The sequence below is a fragment of the Bos indicus genome, chromosome 7, assembly GCF_029378745.1.
Source record: "Bos indicus isolate NIAB-ARS_2022 breed Sahiwal x Tharparkar chromosome 7, NIAB-ARS_B.indTharparkar_mat_pri_1.0, whole genome shotgun sequence".
NCBI lineage: Eukaryota > Metazoa > Chordata > Mammalia > Artiodactyla > Bovidae > Bos > Bos indicus.
In genome coordinates, this window is record NC_091766.1 from 65,174,026 (window position 1) to 65,198,058 (window position 24,033).

The following is a 24,033-nucleotide window of genomic DNA, read 5'->3' on the forward strand; positions in this document are numbered from 1 at the left end:
GCCCCCGGGCGGAAGGGAAAGAGCAGCGAGAAGCCGCGGCCCAGGGCTCACGGCTTTCGGCAGCAGGCACTGAAGAGGCCGAGACGGGACATGCGGCTCGGGGAGGCTCGCGGGAGGCGGTGTCGGCGGAGCACCCCCACCCCGCGGCGGCGACGCGGTGGCGGAGCCCGGCTCCCCGGCCGGCGAGCGGCGGAAGTGCCGCGGAGTTGGAGCGGGGCCGGCGCCGCGGTCGCTTCTCTTCGCAGAGCTGCTGCCGCCGCCGGGCGGACGGGCGGACGCGCGGAGCTGGGGGCGGCGCAGCGGGGCCGGCGGGGCGCGGCGGGGCTGACCGGCCCCGATGAGGCGGAAGGAGAAGCGGCTTCTGCAGGCGGTGGCGCTGGTCCTGGCGGCCCTGGTCCTTCTGCCCAACGTAGGGCTCTGGGCGCTGTACCGCGAGCGGCAGCCCGACGGCACCCCCGGGGGATCCGGAGCAGCGGCGGCCGCGGCCGCCGGACAGGTGAGTCCCCAGTTGCCATGGAGTTGGAAACACGCTCTCCCTGATTTCCCTTCCAGCCTTCGGTTGGTTCCTTCCTTCGCCGTCCGCTGTCTCCTCAGAGTCAGCGCCAGAGACTCCTCTGTTCTTCCCATTGTTTTAGATGGGAAAATTGAGGCTCAGAGAAGGGCAGGGATTGTCCCCGCTATTCAGAAACCGAACCAGAACTACAAACCAGGACTCCTGATGCCCATAGGTCACCATCCTCTTTTCTGTTCCATTTCTCACCTCTTCAGCATCTCTCCCTTTTGGAAGATCCTGTCTGCATCCCCGTATCCCAGGATGGCACCTTCTTCTGGAGGTGCCAGTCCTTCTGTTTGGTGTCCAGGTCTTTTCTGTCCCCCGCTCCCCACCTGCTGATCCAAGTGTTTCCTACTCAGGTCAGCCCCTTTCTTGTTTACTCATGTGCCCAAAGAAATCTCTGGACCTCCTTCCTCTCCACAGTATTCACCCTCCCAGCCTTCTTTCTTTCCCAGATCCTGTGGATTCCTTGGAAGATGCAAAGATCATGCTCTCCTTGGAGCTTCAGGCCCTGGAGGATGGGGGTGTTTGAGCTCCTGCTCTTTGAGGGACCTGCTGCCTTTGACTTTCTGGGCGTCCAGAAGTGGGAGCTATGGTGGGAGGACCCCCCAAATTCCTCAGAAGCTATTTGTGCTCAGGGCCCTGAGCATGGAACATCAGATGCTTTCCCTGTCCCTTCTCAGAGTACTACCTGTGGCCCCTTCTGAACTTGTCCAGGCTGATAGGTGTGGTGTTTTTTGTAGCCAAGACTGGGATTTTAATTATTTTTGCCTCCTCTGAACTCAGTTATGTACGTGTGTGTGTGTGTGTGTGAGAGAGAGAGAGAGAGAGAGAGAGAGAGAGAAAGAGAGAGAGAGAGAGAGAGAGAGAGATGAGTACATATAGACTGATAGCAAAAACTCTGTCACATCACTCCTACTCTCAGCTCCTGGCTCAGTAGGTGCCAGTCAGGATATATATGCGTGAACTGTTTCACACAGTGGGACATTGCAGTTTTTCTTGTGGGATTTGTTTTGTCCCATGGCAAGTAGATAATTTTGCATCAGGGTTGAACTTGACTGATGGTTGGCAGACAGGGGAAGAGATTGACTTTGGATGGTTTGCCCTTATCTTCCCAGGTTCAGGCTGCTGTCTTATGTACAGAGGGCTCTTTATGACAGGGCTGACCAATTTGAGGGCAGCCTGTCGTTTTGGTAATTGTTGCAAACCATCCTGGAGGACCTGGTTACTCCTTCTGGGAGATCTTCCTGTTTGGAAGCCAAAGCCCCAACTCCCTTCCTAAACCCCCAGTTCAAACCCTGACAACTGACTTAGACCCCTCTCTCTCTTTTTTTTTTTTCTGAGTGACTGAACTGAACTGATTATGGGTTTAATAGGTAGGTACCAGTAGACCCCTCTCTCTTAAATTCTGTATCCGTATGGGTTTTTCCTGCGTGAAATCTGTTCCCACCCTGGAGCAGCATCAGGGGCAGGAGGTCAGGGTTCTGTCCTCAGATTTACTATTAACTTGCTGTGTGTATCTTTGACCACCTCCCATCTCCCTACTCGAGCTCCCCTTTCTCCATCTGTGAAATGTGGTCTCTGGTCCAGTGATACCTACCATAAGTGAGTCAGTGTGGAGGACAACAACCACTTCTGTTTTCCTTTCCTGAGGCAGGAGCCCTTTGTAGCATCCCTGGCTGTGAGGGCTCCATCCTGGACACAGCCCCAGATCAAGGGGGCATTGTCCTGCCCAAGTGCAAACTCTCCTTTGGAATAGCTGTAACCAGTTCTAAAATAGCTCCTGACATTCTGCTTCTGCCCAGAGAAAGCCCTCGTATTTCATCTGCTGTGGATGCCAGAGACGTCCTGATTTTCATTTTCTATAGACCCAGATGTGTAGAGAGAAGGTCAAGGTTAACTGCCGGTTTGGCCTGAGCTTTCAAAGTAAATTACTCTCTTGCACAAGAGGGGATTGATGGAGTAAGGCAGCCTTTGGGGCAGAGAGAGGGGAGCAACAGCTGGGCGCTGCTTGGAGCTCGTAACTGAAATGGACAGAAAGACTTATCTAGGAAGGTCTAGTTCTGTTCGTTTCTTTTGCTTTAGAATATCATGAAGCAGGAGAGAAGCCAGAAGTGGAAAAGGGGTTTGGTGGTGATGGTACGTGGTAGCAACTAATGATCTTTGCTTTAGGGGAAATAGTGTGTCTCCTGGGAGCAGCAGAATGGAGCTGTTTCCCGAACGACCAGTTCTTCTAGGTGCTATAGGATTCGGCATTCGTCTGCTGCCTTTCAGGAACACTCTGCCAAGTTTCCACACAGCCCCTTTGTGTTTCACTCTCCTGCAGATGCACAGTGCTCGGCTTGGCCCCCAGTCCCTTTAAATGTCAGCTGGCCTCGAGAGAGGAGGCTGACTTCTCACAGCACTGAGGTTCCATCTCACATCCCAGAGGGCTGGAACGTGCACAGACCACGTCAGGCTGCTATCTGGGGAATCTGGCATCTGGAGCACACACAGCTTCTTTCAACAGAGCTGACCAGTTCTGAGCTCAGCTTGTCACTCTTATAATTGCTGAGAATCATCCCAGAGCACCTCACTGATCTTTCAGGTACAAATAACTACAGAGGCTGTGGAGGGAAGTCAGACAACGGACTTTACCCAAATGAAAACTGTATTCCTTGTGGGTTTGGGGGAAGTTTCTCTGATAGTAACATACCCACTGTTTTAGTCCTTTAACTCTTTGATTTCTCCACTGGATTAAAGAATACAGGATTTTGAACTCAGAGGGTTTATCATCTGCTAGAATGTAAGTCTCTGTAACTCATACTTGCTTATGCTGGGTGTACCACTGGAGCCGGGTAGGGCAATGAATTTGTAAAGGACACAAAATGCTTCAAGGATTTGAGCATTCCTTTGGTCAGACAGCTGGCTTCTTGGAAAGTTGCAAAACCAAGCAAGAAAAGTCAGTCTTGAAGCCATCTTCATTTTAATTTGGGGGTGCCTCTCCTTCCTAGTCCCAGTCTGTTTAACATCTTGGTTTAATTCTCTGGTCTGTTTCACATTCCAGGCTTGGGAGCTGGCTATTAAAAACCTGTGTTAAAGAAATATGATGCAGTTCCTCCCCATTTCTGAGCCTAAATCTCTTATGAAAATGACTTCATTGGATAATAGCAGCTTGCAGTAGAAGTTGGGATAATGGAATACCAATGGGATAAGAAGGTGGGATAATGGAATACCAATGACTTTAATTTTCAAATATCAAGAATTTTTCCTTATTGTGCAGAGCTGAACTTTATTCTTAGAACATCCAGAAATCAAAACTTCCCACCTCCCCCCACCCCCTTTTTTTGTCTTCCTGGTGGCAGAGTCTTACCCATCAGGAAGTGAAGGACCCTAGAAATGTCACCAGGGAATGACTTACTTCCCACAGAGGGGCTGGGATCCTTTAGATTGCTAATCCCTTCTCAGTCTGCTTGCCCAGTTGAAATTTGATGCTGCTGGGGAAGGGTTGTTGATTTACCTGAGCAAATCTGACTTCTTGCATTCCTTTATCATCCTAGGCTTGCAGGTTCCCAAGGAGCCCAGCGGAGGAAGGTCTGGGAACAGAGGCCTGGATTTTACTTGAGTCTCTTGCCCTAAACTCACTATGTGATCTCAGGAAAGTGGTTTAACCTCTCTGGGCCTTAGATTCTCCATCTGTGAAGTGAGGGCTTAGATTCAGAAGAGGAAAGGTCAATGTGTGTCAGAAGAGCATTTCCCCTTCCCTGGCCAGGGCAGACATTGCTAATCAGTCTCTTTTCCTCAAAGCCCAGACTGTGCCTCAGCTGTTTCTAAATGCTGCTTTTTAAGTGGAGTTAATGGCATGTTGAATCTCATCTGCAATGGAGGGGATAGATACTTTATTAGGTCTTTCCCAACTCCAGTGTCCTGGGGTTCTGTGAGTTTGTTTGGAAGCTTATATTGGAAAGACCTGGTTAGTAGAAGCATGTTTAAATAGGCAACTGTATCTAACTTGTGATGAGGTCACTGCTTTAGGGACATGTTCATACTCGAATGCCTTCTCTCAGACTGTGTTCAACCTTTAATCTGTTGGCTCCAGTGACACGATAACAAATAATGGAATCAGGAATGAAAAAGCAGAGGCCCATTTAAAGGATAACCATCTTGCTTGCTAATTGTACCTTGTCCACGGTCAGCTCTTACACAGAGATGGCATCAGGATCTCATCACTGAAAAAATGCCCTGAAGCAAACTTGGCAGCCAGAAGTATGTCCCATGGCAGCTGAATGATCATGAGGGTGTTTGCAGTGGGCTCTGAACTTTGCATATATCTGACTGTATGCCATGTATGGGGATTCCCAGGTGGCGCAGTGGTACAGAATCTGCCTGCCAATGCGGGAGACAGAAGACTCCGATTTGATCCCTGGGTCAGGAAGATCCCCTGGAGGAGGAAATGGCAACCCACTCCAGTATTCTTGACTGGTAAATTCCATGGATGGAAGAGCCTGGCAGGCTACAGTCCATGGAGTTGCAATGAGTCGGACATGACTGAGCACACACACACACAGGCGATATACGTGTCAGAGTCAGCAAGGGAAGAGCTGATGCCCCCAGGAGATCACAGAGATCTGCTTCACAGAGAACCTCTGTCCTCATGCCCAGGGAAGGAGGTAGCCTATACATCTCTGAGTTCCTGTGGCTAAGGAGTGCTTCATGACCTCCCCTCCCAGAAATGTCTTAGAGTAGAAACCACATCCTCTTCTCGCATATAGCTAAAGCCTTGGCACTTGGAAAACAGTCAGAACGTGTTTGCTAAATGATCTACGCATGTCAGAGCAGGAAGGGTGCCACAGAAGTTATCTAGTCCAAGCCCCGCCCTATTGTAGGTACGGAAACAGGCCTGGGAGAGGGGCTGTCAGTTTCGAGAGGGAGGGATGCAGACGGAGCCCAGTTCTTCTCCGAGTTCTTTTCTAGTTCACCAAGCTTATTTTTTCCCTTGACAAGGAAACATTTTTTTCTTAATACTTGATCCTTCTCTACGATAATATCCCTCTTGAGCCAAGATTATCAGTCTCAGTTTTGGAGGCCAGTACTTATTGAGATGGATAATCTGCTGGAACTTACTGGGTTGTAAGTGTTTGTTTTTGTTTTTTGCAAATCTATTTTTGTAAATTTTCTTCCTGAATTTTTGCAGTTTTATTTTTTTTTTAATATTAATTTTTAATTTATTTATTTGGCTGGGCCAGGTCTTAGTTGCAGCATGCAAACTCTTAGTTATAGCATGTGGGATCTAGTCCCCTGACAAGGGATCGAACTCAGATCCCCTGCATTGGGAGTGTGGAGTCTTAGCCACTGGACCACCAGGGAAGTCCCTGCAGTTTTAAAGTAAGTGAAAAATATTAAATATGAAGGTGGCAGTGGGATCCAGCAGGGCAGTAGAGGAGTTAAAAGGATACGTAGCATGTCGCACCATTAGTGCTCCCGTGGCAGGCAGAGCCAGTCTGTGTTTAAGAGCCATGTCAGGCTCTATCAGTTGAAGTTAACAGAATGAATTAAGTCACGTGGGCTGAACCAAGTAAGGACCTATACTGCTTTTTGCAGTATAGTATCAGCACTTTGCAACTCTGTGGACTGTAGCCCTCCAGGCTCCTCCATCCATGGGATTCTCCAGGCAGGAATACTGGAGTGGGTTGCCATTTCCTCCTCCAGGGGATCTTCCCGATCCAGGGATGGAACCCATGTCTCCAGTGTCTCCTGCATTGGCAGGCGGGTGGGTTTTTTTTACCACTAGCGCCACTTAATGGAATATATTAATTCCTGTCATTGCAGTGGACTTCAGGTGTGGTGTGATCTAGAGCTTCACATTCTAGACTGAGCCCCTAAGGTAGCAAAGAAATGGTTGTAGCTCTATCTGATCTCATGTCCACACCTAGATCCTAGAAGAGAGAGAGAGTCTGTCTCTTCTGGTAGCATCTTTATAAGAGAGTAGAAACTTGGTTCCTGTACACTCTAGCAAGACTCCTTAGGTGTTATTGGCTCAATTTGGATGTAACCATGCACACTTGTCAGGAGGAAGGGCTCTGCTGAAGGACCTAACCTACTCTGGAGCTAGGGATGGGGCCAGGCCACTCCAATCACAGGAGGAGCAGTGTCTGGGGACAAGAATCTGGATCCTCTTGTGGGGAGGAGGGGAAATAAAATCTAGGGATGAAGCCAACAATTGTCAGCTCCAGAATCCTGCTGACACAGTGTCCCAGGCAGTCACTACTGGGGCATCAGATTTGGGCCTCGAGGCAGAACCTCTTTGCCATCTTGGACTCAGTTCTGGCTACTGAACCTGCAGTCTGGAGGTCCCTGTTCTCATCCCAGCCCTGCCACCCCTGGCTGAGACATTCCCTCTGCGGGTCTCAGTGTCTTCCTGGGAAAAGCTCAGGCGCAAATGCTTCCAGCATAATGTAAGTAGAGGGTTAAGACGAGGAGCAGTTAAAAGCTGCCTTTATTTCATCTTATGAGTTCTGCAGCCGCCTGCCTTTCCCCTCACAGAGCTATCCCTCTCCCTCATCCCCCTGCCCCCCATTAAAAGGCAGTTCATTGAAAATTTCTCTCAAGCTGAAAAAGAACTTCTGTCTCTTCAGCTTCCACTTTTTTTTCTGCCTGGCCCTTCTTAGCTGGAGGAGGCGGAGTGTTCATACTTTGAAAGCTGGAGGAAGCTAAACAATTCCGCTTGCTGTGATGGGTGGGTGTGTATTTATGACTGTGTAGCTTTCTCTCCATGTGTCTCTCTCCTCTCTCTTATCTTTGGATGGTTCCTGTTTGCTGCCCTCTGCTGAGTATAGACAGTAGAGAGAAGGGGAAAAGCAGGCCCATTTTTTCCTTCCCTTGGGTTCTGAGAGAATTCTGAGCTTCAGATGCTAAATTGTCTTCAGATTTCTCAGATGGTAGAAACTACAGTATGAAATGACACCAACAACATGGTGATGATGTGGATGATAATGAAGATAATAATGTTAATGATAATGATTAACAGCAGCCACTGTTTGTTTAGCACTCATTCTGCTAGATGTTAGACTAATAAACCCTTTACCTGTACATCCTGTTAAGTACTCACAATTATAAACAGGTGGGAACCAGTGAAGGCATGGAGGCTCACAGAGGTACAGATATTTGTCCAAGGATGCACAGCCTGTGGTTGTTGAACTGGTATTTGAGCCCATGAGTCTCTAACCCAGAGCTGAGGCCAATCAGAGGCCCTGCTTTCCATGCCACCCCTCCACCCCGAGATCTGTGCAGACGGGCGAGACCATGGCTCTCAGACTGAACTTCCTTGGTGGCGGAGGATGAGCCCACAAGGTCACTTGGTGACCTTGAAGAGGAGCCTTCACCCTACCCTGCTGAAGCCCCAGTGGCAAAGTGACTCCCTAGTGCCCCTCGATTGAGATTCTGTGGGGCAGTGTGTAGGGCTCTAGTTTTGGAGCTGCACTTCCTGATTCAGATCCCTACCCTTGGGCAAATCACTGGACCTCCATGCCAGGGATTCTTGGCCTGTGCAGTGGGCATCATGTTAACTGTATAGGGGTGGGCATTCTGAGGGTTGGATGAGTCACCGCAGGTGGAGCCCTGAGCACCAGGCCTGATACAGAAAGCACTCAGTGAACGTGGTGCTGCTGCTACTTGTGGCCAGTGCCTGGCTCAGAGTAGGGGTCCATTCTTTGTAGCCTCCCTGTGGCAGAAGTAGGGAGGGATGCTTACATTGTCATTGTGTGGAAGGTGGATAGGTGGTCGGCCTCATGGCACAGACTTCACCAGTGGAGCAGGGCCAGATATATCTCTAATTATTATTTAGGGGTGGGAGAGATCATGCATGCACAGGCTGCTCTGTGTACCCCACTGCCTGACTCTTTAGAATCTGAAGTAATCATTGGCTGTGCCCACCTACTTCCTCATTTGGGAGAGAATACAGATCCTCTTCATCCATCTAGGTGATATTAGCCACTTCCAGGAAGCATTCTTTGGTTACTCCAGCCGCCAGGAGTCGCTCACCCTGCCTTAGTTCCTCTGAGCCTTGGCATTCTCTGCCCACTTAGACCAGAGGCCCTTCCAGGAAGGCATGGTCTTGTCTGTCTGTCTGCTTCTCCCTTCCTGCCCCTGTCCATGTGTTCCATGAGCCTCTGGACCTCCATGTACCTGCTCCCTTGCCTTTGACACCATTCTTCCCTGCTACCTGGCCCCTAAACCCGACTCACCCCTGCTGGGACAGCTTTAGGAAGCAAGTCTCTCCTCTGAGCCCCTTATGAAAGTGTATCATGCAGCGTAGTCAGCGTTTTTGATCTGTCCAAACCATCTGCTCCTGAAAGCAGGAGCAAGCCTCCATTCTAGTCACCCTCTCTTGATTGCCCTAAGTATTTGCTGAGGGACTGAGGAGCAGGCAGGTGAGTGAGTGATGTGTGCATGCTAGGTGACTGCTGGCCAGGTCCAGGAAGCCTGGCCTCAGAGAACGGGTCTTTTGCAACTGCAGGGCGCTTCAGCATCCCCTAGGAGCCTGTTAACAGTGGAAGCTCCAGGGCCCATGCCCAAGGAACCTGCTTGAGCCTGTCTGGGGTGGGCCAAGGAGCCTGTATTCAGTAGATCCTGCTGAGAGTACAGCAGGGAAATCTCTCCACCCACATCCCCAGCTTGTCAGCACCCCCAGAAGGCGGACCTTGCCTTCCTTCCCTGGTGCTCACTCCTCTCCTCCCAGGAATGCTTTGAACAGCTATTCCTGGGGAGTGCATTTATCTGCACTTTCTCTGAGTTGCCAGCCGGTTCTCCCTGAGGGACTCTGGTGTCTGTTAATAGTGGCACAGTGTCAAATGCAGACAGCTCAGAGTCCGGGATTGGCATCCGGGATGAGCCATGCATTTTGCAAATCACTTTGCAGTGAGGGGCAAGGACTCTCTGGGGGCACTAATGCTCCACTTTCCATTCGTGCCTGTGATCTGCTGCCCTTCCAGGATGGGTGCTCTGCCATCCTGCTGTGGGGATGGGGTGAGATGCCCACAAAGGGGGCAGGTACTAAACTCAGGGCCTTCTTGGGGAAGGGTCGCATCATGGAGACCCTCAGGGACTCTCCCTTGATCTGGAAACAGCATGCAGTTGTGAACCAGCCCCCTGATTCCCAGACCCTGCTCTCCTTGCTCCTAAAATGAGCACAACCAGCACCGCTTCCTCATGTCATGAGCAGAGAGGTTCCGTGACACGTCCGGGGCCACAGAGCTGGGAAGTGATGGAAACAGGATCCAGACCAGGTGTCTCCCCAGAGCAGAGCAGAGCGCACAGCCCGAGGCTTCTTCCTGCTGCCTCGCCACCCAGTGGACCTCTGACCCTGGGTGACTCCATCCTCTTCTCCAGACCGGAGGAGGCCACAGAGGGAGGTTATCGTGAGAGCCCCATGAGCCTGGTTCTTGGGTCTCGTGTTGGCTCTGGAATGCTCTTCCATGAGCTGGCTGCCTCCGTGCAGGGTTGCAGCAGGTCCCACAGCTACCTGGGAGCCTCACTCCTGGGCAGCTTCCCTAGAAGCCTAGTTAACCAGGGTTGTGTGTTTGGGCTGGTCTGCCTCCTGGAGGAGGAGAGGCCAGGGCCGTGGAGCAGAGGGGCCTGGCGGGGCTTTGGAGGAAGGGGTTTCTTAAAGGGAACAGGTTGGAAACATCTGGTGGTGAAGTGTGTGTGAAAATTACTTCCTGCTGCTGAAGCACATTGTATGCCTTCAACTGAAAACTGTAATTTTTGCATGTCTCCTCCTGAGTATTGATCAGTCCGCTGCTGACAGTTAAAATGTGTACGTGTACGCACGTCTATTTGTGAAATAACCAGTTTCTAAATTTGGCACCTAACTTTGGTGAAAAGTTAGTGACTCTGTGTTTTTGAGACACCAGGGGCTACAGTTTGAATTCCTAGTTATTTTATTGGTAATAAACCTTAATGGCTGTCTCCTTCAGAGAGCTTTTTACTTATTACTTTATAATATAAAGTAGTTATAAACTTCTTATTACTTTATTTCACCTTCGTATTATAAGGTGATAATACGAAGGTGAAATTAAAAAACACCTTACATGGTGCTTTTTTGGAGATTGCAAACTGGTGACCTGTGGGCCACATGTAGCCTAAAGGTGTGTATGGTTAACCCAGTGCTGGCCATATATGGTTGGGTGTCTCTATTTTTAAATGTTAGTAAGTTGTCAGTACGTAAAACATTGAAATACTTCACATTTAAAAAAATCTTTTCGTGGTCTTGGGAAAGAACGGAAGAGCCTAGCATCACAAAAAGTGGCTGTATCTGGGAGCAGCTGCCCCTCTAGACAGGCTCCAGCTCTTGAGTTGGCCGCCGCCCCCACCACACTTTGTGATCTCAAACCTGGCTTCTTCACCTTTTCATGTAACTGGCCTCTGGGGACATTTGAGTTTGGGAGCCCTACTTTATAAAACTTGTGTTCAGTTTGTTCTCTGCCTCATGGTAGAGGCAGGATGAAGTTTATGATACCCACTTGACAGATGAGACAACTGCAGTTCAAAGAGCATGAGTGAGCAAGTAAGCTGAGGTTGGTCCTTCTGAGTGTAAACCTAACGCACTTTCCAGGGGAGTGAAAATGTGGTTACTTGGAAATGTAAAATATAAGCTTTAGGCTCTTGAACAGACTCAGTTAAGTTTCTACCTGAGTGATTCCTGCTCTGTGTGAGCCTAGGAACCACTTGCCCTGCCTCTGTCTCTCTAGCGGTTCTGAGTTTGAGGTCCACCTCGTCTAACATAGTTCGTTCCAGCTGTGTCAGGGGCCGCCGTTGGTTCATTGGAACTAATGTGAACACAGAGTCTACTGTGTTTTCTGCCTGTGTTTCTTGGCATGTTAGGGAACCCCAGTATGTACATTCCTGCCATAGCGGGTGTGTTAGGAGTCTGTGAAATGAGAGGAAAGACGCCTTTCCCAGCAGAAACGGCCTTTGGGAGGGGGGCCTTCAAAGGCATCCAGGAGCATTTCTGGAAAAGAGAGCCTGTGTGAGGGCAGTTCACTGAATGCAGCCACCTGGGTCTCTGAGTAAAGGGGCCTCTGCCACGGAGGAGTGGCTGCAGCTCTGTCCAATCTCTCCCCACCCTGGCCCCTTTCAGGAACCTTCCCTTAGTGGTTCTAGGTGGCTGCTGGTGGGGTGGTGGAGGGTGGGGGTTGGGGCCAGTCTGTGTGCTGGCCAGTCCTGGGCCAAGAGTTCAGTCTCTTTCTGCCCTGGCTCCACAGTTGTGCTATGCTACGCTATGCTAAGTCACTTCAGTCGTGTCTGACTCTGTGCGACCCCATAGATGGCAGCCCACCAGGCTCCCCCGACCCTGGGATTCTCCAGGCAAGAACACTGGAGTGGGTTGCCATTTCCTTCTCCAATGCATGAAAGTGAAAAGTGAAAGTGAAGTCGCTCAGTCGTGTCCGACTCTTAGCGACCCCATGGATTGCAGCCTAATAGGCTCCTCCGTCCATGGGATTTTCCTAGCAAGAGTACTGGAGTGGGGTGCCATTGCCTTCTCTGACAGCAGTACTGGTAACCCCCATTAATCATTACAGTCTTGCTGCCTGCTGTGCCCCATGCTCATCTTCTCTCTCCACTGTACTGAGTGCTCTTCTTCTCGTGTTCAGTCATGTGGGTTCTTTACCACTCTGCCACCTGTGAAGCCGCTAAGTGCTCTTACTGTGGTCGTTTTGCAGATGGGGAAACAGGGGCCCAGGAAGCATGAGTAACCTCTCAGGTCTGCAGAGGAAACATGTGGTGGGACCCAGACTCAGACTTCTGACTCTCAAACCGTGCTTAACTGCCTCTTCACTACCCCGTTTTATTGACGCCCGTGGCAAGTCATTTGACCTCTCTTGGCCCCCATTTCTTCACCTGTAAAGTGGGGATAATAGCTTCTTGGCACGTGAACCAAGGACAGGTACAAGAGCCTTGTAAACTTTCATACCTGGAACTCTTCCTGTGCCCTTCCCTTTGGGCCATTGCCAGATCTTGCCATCTGCTGGGTGAGCTTTCCTGCTGGGAAGGCCAGAGTCGGCCCCACACATCTGGGGTGCACCTCCCCTGACCTCCCTGTCCCCAGCCTGATTCTGGCTAGGCCACTGCTCTTCTCCTCCCCTGGCAGTGGGAGAGGCGGTGGAGCCCTGCCAGGAAACAATAGGGCACATTAAGAAGGCTGGCAGGTGCCAAGAGAGATATTAAAGGGACATTTGATTGTTTTCACCCTAATTGTTGGGCTTTTGCTCTCTCTCTCTTTTCTCTGCAGGAGATAAGGGGACCACAAACCCGGGTGTGGATATCTTCCCTTTGTGGTTGATGGGGGCTCTCTTTGACTTTGGGTGTGATACACCTCTTTCAGCCCCTCTGATTCTCAGCCCTCTCTTCTCTCTGTGTGTCTCTCTTCCTCTTCCCCTGCCCCCTCCCCAGCTGTCCCCCCTCTGCTGTGTGTGGCTCTCTGAGCAAATATGATGAGAGATGAGACTGCAGAAGCCATCTGCCTACCACTGTGAAATCCACGATCCTAAGGGGGACTGTTTTTCATCTTGCTCCGTCTCCCTCAACTGCATCCCTGCCAAATGGTCAGCCATCATTGGCTTGAACACCTCCAGTGATGGGAGCTCACTTCCTTTAGCTGAGCAGAGTCCTAGGTAATCTATTGCTGCTCAGGGTGGCCTCAGAGGATTTCTCGAGTGTCCACTACCCATCTTTGCAGGCTTCTCTCAAATCTTTCCTTTCCCAGAAAGTCTTCTCTGACCTTCCTGTTAGAATTAATCTCTGTCTCTTGGAAATGTGTATAGAATTTAATTTATACAACTTTAGCGGCACGGATGTTGTCGTGCTGTTTTGCCATTTCTCTAGGCAGAGAGAAGTTATACTGAAGGAGCTTTCCCAGCAGGACAGCTGAGAGGGCTTCCACTGGAAAGAACAGGTCCCAGTGAGCTGCTATGTGGGCCTAGGACTCCTCCTGTCTCTAGAAGTTCCACCCCCAAATGTGGCCAACGTATTTTATGTATTCTTGCAGTCCAGAGAATATTTTAGGCTTTACAGGCCATACGGTCCCTGCCACGTCTCCCCAGCCCTGTCATTTTAGTGTGAAAGCAGCTGAAGACAATATATAAAGGAATGGACATACCAATGAAACTTTATTTGCAAAATCAGATAACAGACTGGTTGGCAGGCCCTGGTTTGTTGACCCCTGTTCTGTTCTCTTCCTAGTGGAGGAAATGCCTTCAATTGCTGTGTGACCTTGGGCAGGTCTTTTTCCAAGGACCCTCATCTCCCATTAAATGAATGAATGGACTCCTATGGGTTGAACCGTGTCCCCCACAAGAGACATGTTGAAACTCCAACCCCCAGACTCTCAGTATGTGACCTGCTTGGAAATAGGGTCATCACAGATGTATTTGATTAGGATGAGGACATGCTGGAGCAGCATGGTCTAGTGTGAGTGTCTTGTGTAACTGACTGGTTTCCTGCTGTGAGGAGAGACACAGAGAGGGAAGACAGCCGTATGGAGTCGGGGGCAGAGATGGGAGCTGTGCTGTCCTAAACCAAGGAGGCCTGGAGCTGCCAGCAGCGGATGAGGCAGAGGCGCACCCTCCCCTGGAGGCTTTGGAGGGAGCGTGGCCTTGCCAACACCTTGCTTTTGAATTTGTAGCCTCTGACTGTATGAGACAGTCAGTTTCTTTTTTAAGCCACGTAGTTTGAGGGAGTTCTTTACGGCAGCCCTGGGAGAACCATTTTCTCATCGGATTGTTTTATGCCTGTCATGAGTGTGTTTGTGTGAAGACGGACAAAACACTGTTAGCAAAGGCAGAGATGATTGTCCTGATCTATTCCAACTACTTCAACTCCTCTTTGGTTTATGAGGAAAACGCTTACTTCCTGTGGAGGATTAGCTTATTACCCTGTACATATGTATTCTTTAGCTAAAGCCGTTCTCCTTGTCAAGAGATCAGCCTTTTTTTTAAAGGGAAAAAAAAAAAAACCACTTAGCCATTAGCCTTGAATACCAATGAGTAAACATGTATTACATTCTGCCTTTTACTTAACTGTATTGTCTTTCTTTTTTTTTTTGGAGTTCCAACTACCCTGGTTTCAACCATTTATTTCTGTTTCTGGGCCCCCATTCTGTTGATTTGCGGGTGGGGGCAGTTATTACTATGTGATAGGTACGGAAAACAGCCCCTGCCTGCAGAGAGCTCCTGGTCCGTAGGGAACACAGTCAGGTTCCCAGTGGCGTGGTGCACAGGCAGTGGGCAGGAGGGGGTCAGCCCGGCGTTGTGTAGTACCAGGAGGAGGTCAGGAAGGATTTCTGAAAGGAGGTGACTTTTAGGGTGGCCCTGAGGAAGGTTAGGAATTTGGTGAAAGCACCCATGTTGGAGTTGAAGTCTGTCAGGTGGCAGAGTCACCGAACCTTCGGATGCCCAGTAGAGAGTAACTGCAGAGAGTGACGGCTGGGTCACAGGGGCTCTGACTGGAAGGCAGGACCTCAGGACGTGGGGAAGCTGGGGATAGAGTTTGCACAGATCACCTTGGCTGGATCCGAGGTGTGCCTCACAAAGGTGAATGTGGCAACGGCAGAAGGCACCGGAGCCCAGAGCAGTAGGTGGAAGCCTAATGGGAGTGGAGGGAGAATGAGTCCATTCATTCATCCACTACACCCTGCTGTGGGCCAGCCCCTGTGCCAGGAAGACCACCAACATGCATGACTCACAGCCCCCGAGCTTCAGACACTCATGATCATGACTCCTCTGCAGGCTGCTTTGGTAAGACACAGTCCTAAGCATTTTACATCCATGATTGTTCTTAATCTTCACAGCAACTCAATGGCCAACATAAACATCCCCATTTTACAGATGAGGACACTCAGCACCAAGGACATGAAATGTTGCACCCCAGTCATACAGCTGGTCACTGACGGAGCTGTGGTTGGCCTGCAGGGTCCTGCACTTTCACCACTATACCAGCTGCATCACTCGGGATCCAGTGGGATCTTGCTCTGGTAGCGCAGATGCAGGGTTCTATGTGAGCACACAGGAGAGCCAGTTAACCCGGATGGGCAGGGGGGTGGAACAGGGAAGACTTCCTGCAGTAGGGACTCATGACCTAAGTCTTTGAAGGCAGAGCAGGGCTGGGGAGGGGTGAGGAGCAGAGGGGAAGCACAGCCAGAAGCCTGGAGTGGGGAAAACCACGTGGTGTGTACAGGGTCTCCTGAGTTCAGTGTTTTTGGCCCCTAAAAATAAACCCAGGAATGGGCCTGGGAGAGGCTGGGATGCTGGTGGGGCCAGGTCCATAGGCTAGATTCCAAACAGTGGTTCCCAGAGATGTAAAAGGTGTTAGGCAGAGAAATCAGGTAACCAGATTTGCTCTCTGATGAGTTCTGGAGATCTAGAATTGAAAAAGACCTAGAAGTCATTTATGTCAGCCATTGTCAGATGTCTACCCTTGAGGCCAGGTGGGACAGGGAGCTTCCAGGATAGCACTGCAGGGCCAGAGCACTCCAAGCACAGGACGAGACCCAGAAGGCTCAGTCTTTGGTTCTGGCTTTGGGGCCTGTAGTTCTATTTCATCCAACATGTCATGATCTAGCAGATTCTGACTGAATCCTGGAATATGCCCAGGCTGACTCTGTGCTAAACACTTGACATTCCAGGAGGAAGGGTCAGGGTCTCTGCTCTGTGCCCCAGGAGCTGCTGGGCCTCTGGGCAGGTAGTTCTGGGCCTGGGTGGGGAGAGGATGCACAGTAGCCTTTGAGCTGATCTGTATGCTGTCTCCTCTCACCTCACTCCCTCCCCACCTCACCCGCAGAATTATGAGGTCACAGATTTACTTGGGTTTGAATCCCAACTCTGCCCTTTACTACCTTTGAGACTTTGGCAAAGTTATTGAACTCTGTTAAAATTTTTATGTAAATCAGGATTAAATTAATTCATATACACAAAGCACTTGAAACAGTGCCTGGCATATAAAAAGTGGTACATAGATGCTGTTATAATGTGAGGTCCAGAATTTCTTAGCCTAACTCCTCTAAATGAGGCGAATTTTAGGATTTACAACTATGTTAGCCAAGGTTCACTGAGAGGAGCGAGAACCCACCTGGTGATCTACACACAGAACTTTAGTATAAAGAACTGTTCACTGAGACAGGAGACTGGAGAAGTGAAGGATAGGCTGTTGCGAAGTAAAGCGAGCTCTAAATGTGTTCCGAAGAATGTGGGAGTAGCAGGTATAAGAGCATTCTCTAGCCTTGGCAGAGATAGAATTCCCAAGGAAGGGCTCCCTCCTGGGCTGAGAGCACTCAAGGAAGATCCTCCCCTTCCCTCACCCAGCTTCCCCCCTTGCTGAGATCTTGACTTTGTTTGGGAGGGAACAGGTGTGCTTACTGAATGGCAGAGAAGGAGCTCTGGTGCCACACCAGGGAACTGTGCTGGAGAAGGCTCTTGGTGGTGGGGTAAGCAATTCATGGTGCGGTAAGCTGTTCTTGGTGAGGTGTCTCATGGAACACATTCAGCTACCAAACTGCCCAAGGGAGTAGTTGTTAAGGGGAAGCTGCTGGTCACTGAAGCTGGATGACAGAGAACATGTGCTTGCTACCGGAGCCTGGACAGAGGTCATCTGTCCAGTGGCCTACCTCACAAATACACCAAAACCAGGATGAAAACAAAAACAAAAAAGCTTTCCTCTTGCAATGTATCTCTAGCATCTACTGATCGCTGTTAACAACATGTTATCTGCAAGGGAAAAATATTTTTTTAAGGGTCCAGATCCTTTTTCGCACAGCTGTTGAAGAAGGTAGATTTGAAGTCGAGAGGCAATAAATTGACTAGTGGCACAAGAATCTTTCTGAATTGGGACAGTTAATACAGTGCACACACTGGATTCTGTAATAGCCCCAGCAGGGTCTCTGGTCGCTCCTTACAATCATGACGTATCCCCCCCAACCCTCGCCACCCCCAACCCCATCCCCTGCCGAGGCAAAAATGTAAGAATATTCACACTAAGTGAATAAATGAAGATTATTAAGTAGCCTCGTGTCCATTCAGGTCAGGTTTTGTCATTAAACGAGTTACTAAAAAAGCTTTTGGATTCCGAAATCGAGGCTAAGGGATTGTTGACCCATATTATTTTCATTACCTTTCTCCACATAGCAGCCAGAGTGGTCTTTTGGAAATGTGAATTGTGCTACTGGCTCTCCTGGGACCCATCAGCGGCTTCCTGTTGTTCTGAGATACAGATTCTGGGCCCCTCTCCACACTGCCACCTCCACCCTCCATTCTGCTGACCTTGAACAAGCCACATAGAGCCTTTTCACACATCGTTCTCACTGCATGTCTTTCGGTTAAACTGCCCCACCACACACGCACATATGCGCAAACGGCTTGGTTAACACTGCCCCACCTTTGATATCTCAGCTTCACATGTCCCAGCCTCAGGGGAGCTTTCTGATCCCAAACCCCCACCATCACCTGTGCACCCACCAACTCTCACCCTCCTCAAGACTTTTTTCCTTTAAAGCGTCTTAGTTTGTGATGCAGAGAAGGCAATGGCACCCCACTCCAGTACTCTTGCCTGGAAAATCCCATGGGCGGAGGAGCCTGGTGGGCTGCAGTCCATGGGGTCGCTAAGAGTCAGACACGACTGAGCAACTTCCCTTTCACTTTTCACTTTCATGCATTGGAGAAGGAAATGGCAACCCACTCCAGTGTTCTTGCCTGGAGAATCCCAGGGACAGGGGAGCCTGGTGGGCTTCCGTCTATGGGGTTGCACAGGTCGGACACGACTGAAGCGACTTAGCAGCAGCAGCAGCAGCAGTTTGTGATGATGAAAATAATGATTAGTGATTAGTGATTAATTAATACGTCTCCCTACTACACCATCTACATCCACCATCTCCCTACGACTCTTACAATCTTGGACATGAGTTTGAGTAAACTCTGGGAGTTGGTAATGGACAGGGAGGCCTGGCACGCTGCAGCCCATGGGGTCACAGAGAGTCAGACACGACTGAGCGACTGAACCGACTGACTACACCATTAGCACCCTGAGGACAGTGGCTGTGTCTGTTTTCTCCCTCATTATTTTATCCCCTGTACTTTTACACAGTGCCTGACGTGACATACATGATCAGTGAGAAAATGAGCAAGCAAGCTTGGATTGGATCCTGAACTAGAAAAAGATGAGCATAAAGGGCATCATTTAGAATCAATTGGCAAAAGTTGGGTATTGACAGTAGACAGTCATGTTGTGTCAGTGTTAAATTTCCTGCTTTTGATGTCGTAAGTCATAGGAAATACATACCAAAGAATTTAGGAATCAAGGATTCTTATGTCTTCAACTTTCTCTCAGATGTTTCAGGAAAAAATTATAGATACGGATAGATGGGGAGGGGGGAAAGCAAGGCAAGAGGAGGGTGGGAAAGAGACAGCAAACATGGATGAAAGGGTCGTTGTGCATTTCTTCTCTGTAAATTGGAAAGTATTTGACAACAAAACGTTTTTTGAAATGTGGTGAGTAGAAATTAATGAACATAAGGGCAAAGGGATGCTAGGCGGAGGATCCCCTCCCCTCAAGTGTGAAGGCCAGAGGGCAGGAGTGGGGCTTGATCCCTTTAGGGAAATTTGAGGAGGGTTTGTAGCTAGGGTGTGTCCTGGGGCTGAGGAAGGACCAGGTAGGGAGGGAGCCAGAGCTCTCATCTGGTCAGCCTGAGGGACTAGAGTGCTCAGCCCATCAGCCAGCCTTCCCTTGAGTTGTCCACACCTTCCCCTCACCTCCCCCTCGACTTCCATGTGGTGATTACCGAGCAAAAGCCCGAAAGCATGAAACCTGGGTCTCCTATCTGACTTTTCTTTTAGTTTAGTAACAGTGAAGCTCTCATCCAAGTATGAGGATTACTCCCTCTCCCTTAAAACTGTGACTTTCCTGCTGTCTGCCTGTGTTGAATGCACCGTGTGGTTCCTGTTTTGGTTTTATATTACCATATAAAGTGTGGTGGCTTAACACAGCATTGATTACCTCACAGCCTCTGGGGTTCAGGAGTTTGGGCTTAGCTGAGTGGTTCTGGCTCACCAGGTTACAGTCAAGATGACAGCTGGGGCTGCAGTCCGGTGACATCTTGACCGGGATTGAGAAGTCTGCTTCTGAGATGGCTCATTCACCTGGCTGTTGGTGGGAGGCCTCAGTTCCTCCACGCCTGTATCTCTCCCTAAGGAAGCTTGGGTATACTCTCTGCATGGAAGCTTGCTTTTCCCAGAGCAGGTGATCTGAGAGAGAGAGAGCAAGCTGGAAGCCACGAACCTTCTATGACTTAGTCTCTGAAGTCACACAGTGTCACTGACACTTTATTCTCTTAGTGAGAGTGAGTCACTGAGTTCAGCCTACTTGCAAAGAGAGGAGAACTAGTCCCCGCCTTTTGAGGGAGGAGTGTGAAAGAAAACTATCGAACAGTTCCTGAAGGCCCTACTGTGTGCTTGGCATTGTAGGTGGTTGAAGGGATCCATGGCACGGATCATTCTGTCCTCTGGATGTTTTCATCTGTTTAGGAAAGTAAGATGTGCTCTGAAACTTGTGATAAGAACCAAGATATCCATGGCAAACCAAGTCAGAATTGATAGCAAAGGAGGGCCCTTTATAGCAGGTGACATCAGGCCTGGGCCTTCAGGGTGAACAATAATTCCCTTGGTTCTTGACCCTGATGGTCGGCACCATTGTATGCGACAAAGAGTACTGATGGTAGCGTTTGGTATTTTCACCATGATGGGCACTGGGCCGAGCAGGACTGCCTTATAGCACATCTCCATTTGTGAATAGCATTCCTTAGAGCTGTGAAACGAGGCAGTCCTGATGCTGAGAGCTTCATTTATGTTATCTCATTTATTGCTTTGAACATTCTTACAACATTACTGTTATTATTCCCATTTTACAGATGACAAGGGTAAAGTTTAGAGAGATTAAATGACTTCTGTAAGATCACATAGCTGTAAATGGCAGGGAGTTAAGACCACAGGCCTTGTAGGCTTAAATTCCAGCTCCCTTACTTTAGAGCTTTAGAGCCTTAAGCAAGGGACTTTAACCTTCCTGTGTCTCAGTTACCTCATCTGTAATATGCGTATAAAACTATTTAATGTTCTCCACTCAGTGCCTGGCATGGGGTCAGTATTAGCTATCACTGCTCTCATTATCAGCTCAGATAGGCAGCTGTGCTGTCCTCAAGTTCTTCCCATTAGTTTGTTGTAAAGGGTTGAGATGAGAACTGCAAGTGGTAGCTACAGCCACCCCATCTTGTGCAGAGACCATGAATTTGAATGGAAAAACAACTTGTCCAGGCTGAACATGCCAGCAGGGCTTAAGTGACTGTTTCCAATTTCTGCTTTATTTCCAGGAGAAAGTGAATGCTTCAAGAGGGATACCTGCCCGTTGACTCCTCTGTGTTGGAGGAGGGCCAAGGGGTGGCCAAGCTGGGTTTAGAGGCTAAACTAGAGTTGGCAACTTTCTTGGGAAGTGCTTTCCCTGTTGAGAAGCAAGGAGCACTGTATTGGATCTGCTGCTGCTGCTAAATTGCTTCAGTCATGTCCAACTCTTGTGCGACCCCATAGATGGCAGCCCACCAGGGTCCCCCGTCCCTGAGATTCTCCAGGCAAGAACACTGGAGTGGGTTGCCATTTCCTTCTCCAATGCATGAAAGTGAAAAGTGAAAGTGAAGTCACTCAGTCGTGTCCGACTCTTAGTGACCCCATGGACTGCAGCCCACCAGGCTCCTCCGTCCATGGGATTTTCCAGGCAAGAGTACTGAAGTGGAAGAAGTGCCATCGCCTTCTCTGTGTTGGATCTAGGTCAGGATAAAAGTCTGTGCTGTGTGTCCTTGAGCCATAATTGGCTAACCTAAACCTTTCTGGGCTCCAAGGGCCTCTTTTACTAGACGAGCTTGGCAACCTCTCCCCTCCAGGGTTCTCCATCAGCAAGAAGATGGGTGTTTTGAAACCCTCCATACAACTCAGGTGCTAGCCTTTGGGACTCTTCATTCTCTTCCAAATGAGTCTGGAGGAATTGTGGCTACTTTAAGTACTTGGAATACAGAAATGCTGTTTGATGGGAGTCACTCCCCCTACTACCCACGCCCTCTTTGCTAAAACATTCTGGAGAAAAATCAGTTTCAGTCTTAATTCTGAGGATCAAAACAGCTTCCAAACAAAATCAAGAACCAGGTGGATCTCTTTTTGAAAATCCAAACCTGATACTCAACCTAGGGGACGTATCTTTTAGAATTAGCCTTTTTTTCCTTCTTTAATGAATTGGCATTTGTCTTCTGTGCCAGTTCGTTATGGAATTCATCCGAATGTTTCATTCACTGTGATCTCAGAAGCAGTGTGCACTCATGCAACACGCCCGCCCTCACCCACCCCGCCCCATGGGAACAGCAGAACCTAACTTTGAAAAAAAACTTCCTCCTTTCATTTTCTCGCTTTGAACTAAAGTGCTTCCTTTTTTGTAAACTTAAAAAAAGAGGCTAATTTTTTTTCTTTTTAAAATTTGGATGTGCATGAACCAGTTTTTAGAAGGATTATTGCACATCTCAGTGTATCCATCACCCCCCGGAGGCTCTGAGTGAGTCCCCTCTGAATCATCTGGTGGCGCAAAGCGATGGACCGGGCATCTGGAGGCTCCTCAGTGTCTCTCCTCCATTTTCTCCTTGTTAAGTTGTACTGCCGGTGAGATGAAAGAGGGAGAGGCTGAGGGAAGAGGAGGAGGAGGAGGAGGAAGCGAAATGTCAGCCAGGAGCCTGGGGCTGTCAGCGATTTCTGCTCCCCAGCTGTCTGACCGAAGAGCAATTACCTAAGCTCAGAGCCCCCATCCCATCTCTGAAATGGGGATAATGACAGCAGTTGCTGTGTCTCAGGGCTGTGGCCATGATTACCTGAGAAAATGTATGTGGGGGAAAATGTGTGATAAATGCCGTTATACTCTTGTTGGTGCTGAAATAGGATTGTGTACATGTGTAACTTGTGTGATTTAAAAATATATATTTTTTAAGGGTTGGTTTTATTTGTAGAAACAGAGTTTGAGTCGGAAGGGAACCTTAGAAATCTTTCAGTAGGACGTCTCACCCTGGGGAGGCGTCCTCTCCGCAGCAGCCTTCAAAGGTAGTCATCTGGTCTTTGCTTGAATAGCTTCAGGGACGTGGAGGCCACCACCTCTCCCTTTTCTTCGTTCTCTTCATCACCCCAACGCTTTCATTCTTCCAGATACAGGACAGACAAGTGATTTTTCTTTTCCCCTAGATAGACAGCAAAAGAATAATGTCACGGTTAAAAATGAATGAGCGTGCCGTGGCATGCATTATGCAGATCTGCCGTCTGTACATATGGCTGCTGCAGGTATATTCGCTGCTCTCTAAACCATCTGAATTGCTTGTTTGAGGGGATCTGGTGTTCTCTTTACCAGAAGCTTCTAAGTTATGAGGACTAAGCCTTGCAACAGGGGGAGGGCCCAGCAAGGCCCCCTTTGCTTTGAATTCCTTTCTTTTTTTCAGCTGGGGGTTCTTCTAGCTCTAGGTAGATGCGGATTTATCTGAGGAGTAGTGTGTGGCAGTAATTGTTACCTTCTCTCCTTTCCCTCTTGACTTTTCCCTCTGAAGTAGGAAGACAGGGGCACTTGGTGGATAGCCCCTCAGCCTCAGGCCTGCTTTTGGCACTAGTCTTTTCAGACCTTTCTGCTTAGGATGTAATGGTGAGGACGCAGGGGCCAAAGCTGGGACCACCTCAGAGATCATCTCCAGCCAGCACTTTGCAAACTGTGGAAGTCCACCTGGGCGCTTCAGGGATTTGGTAAACATTCTTTCAAATTGTGTTGATTCTTTTTAAAGCTATAATAACACGGAAAAAAAATTAAAACCACTCATTTTTGTTTTATACTACCTTTTTTCATGTACGAGGTTCCCAGCTTATTCTTCTAACATCTGTTTAATCGAAGAGAATTCCTGACATTGTAGGGCAGGTCGTGTTAAAAAAAAAAGTCATCTACTATCCATTACATCAGAAAAGTTTTCTCAACATTGGGCGACTAAAGTGAAACAGAGAAATGGTTCTTTGAGGCAGGTGTAAGTTGCAAGTTGTTGCCTCTTAACTCCTGAGGTCAAACTATTTGTGTTGATCGAAACAACCTCATCTGTCCTCGATGGTTAACTTCACAGTAAAAAAATGTTGTTAACTTGAACATTTTAAATGTATGATAATAAAATGTAAATTCCTGGCTTAGACTTTACTCACTGAAAACCCACCACCCTTTCAAAAACCATAGAACTGGCATCCCTTAGTATAGTTTGGGTTCTCTTTTAGTCCATCATCACTTACCTATTAAATTATGTCCCAAGTAGGTTGGATAACTACATGATACTTGCATTAGAAGACCTGCCTGTTGGCAGCTACATTTATATTTTCATGTTCATGTCCAGCCTACTCATTTTCACTTGTGAGTGGACC

The 24,033-nt window shown here is 48.9% G+C and overlaps 1 protein-coding gene across 1 annotated transcript in view; it reads left to right on the forward strand.

The window, feature by feature from the left end:
- The first annotated feature begins 242 nt into the window (after positions 1-242).
- Positions 243-24,033, forward strand: part of GALNT10 (polypeptide N-acetylgalactosaminyltransferase 10) — a 225,420-nt gene continuing 201,629 nt past the window's right edge. Inside the window, exon 1 of the mRNA XM_070793891.1 lies at positions 243-496. Coding sequence (XP_070649992.1) covers positions 338-496 — 159 coding nt within the window. The 5' untranslated portion in view covers positions 243-337. The remainder of the gene's footprint in view (positions 497-24,033) is intronic.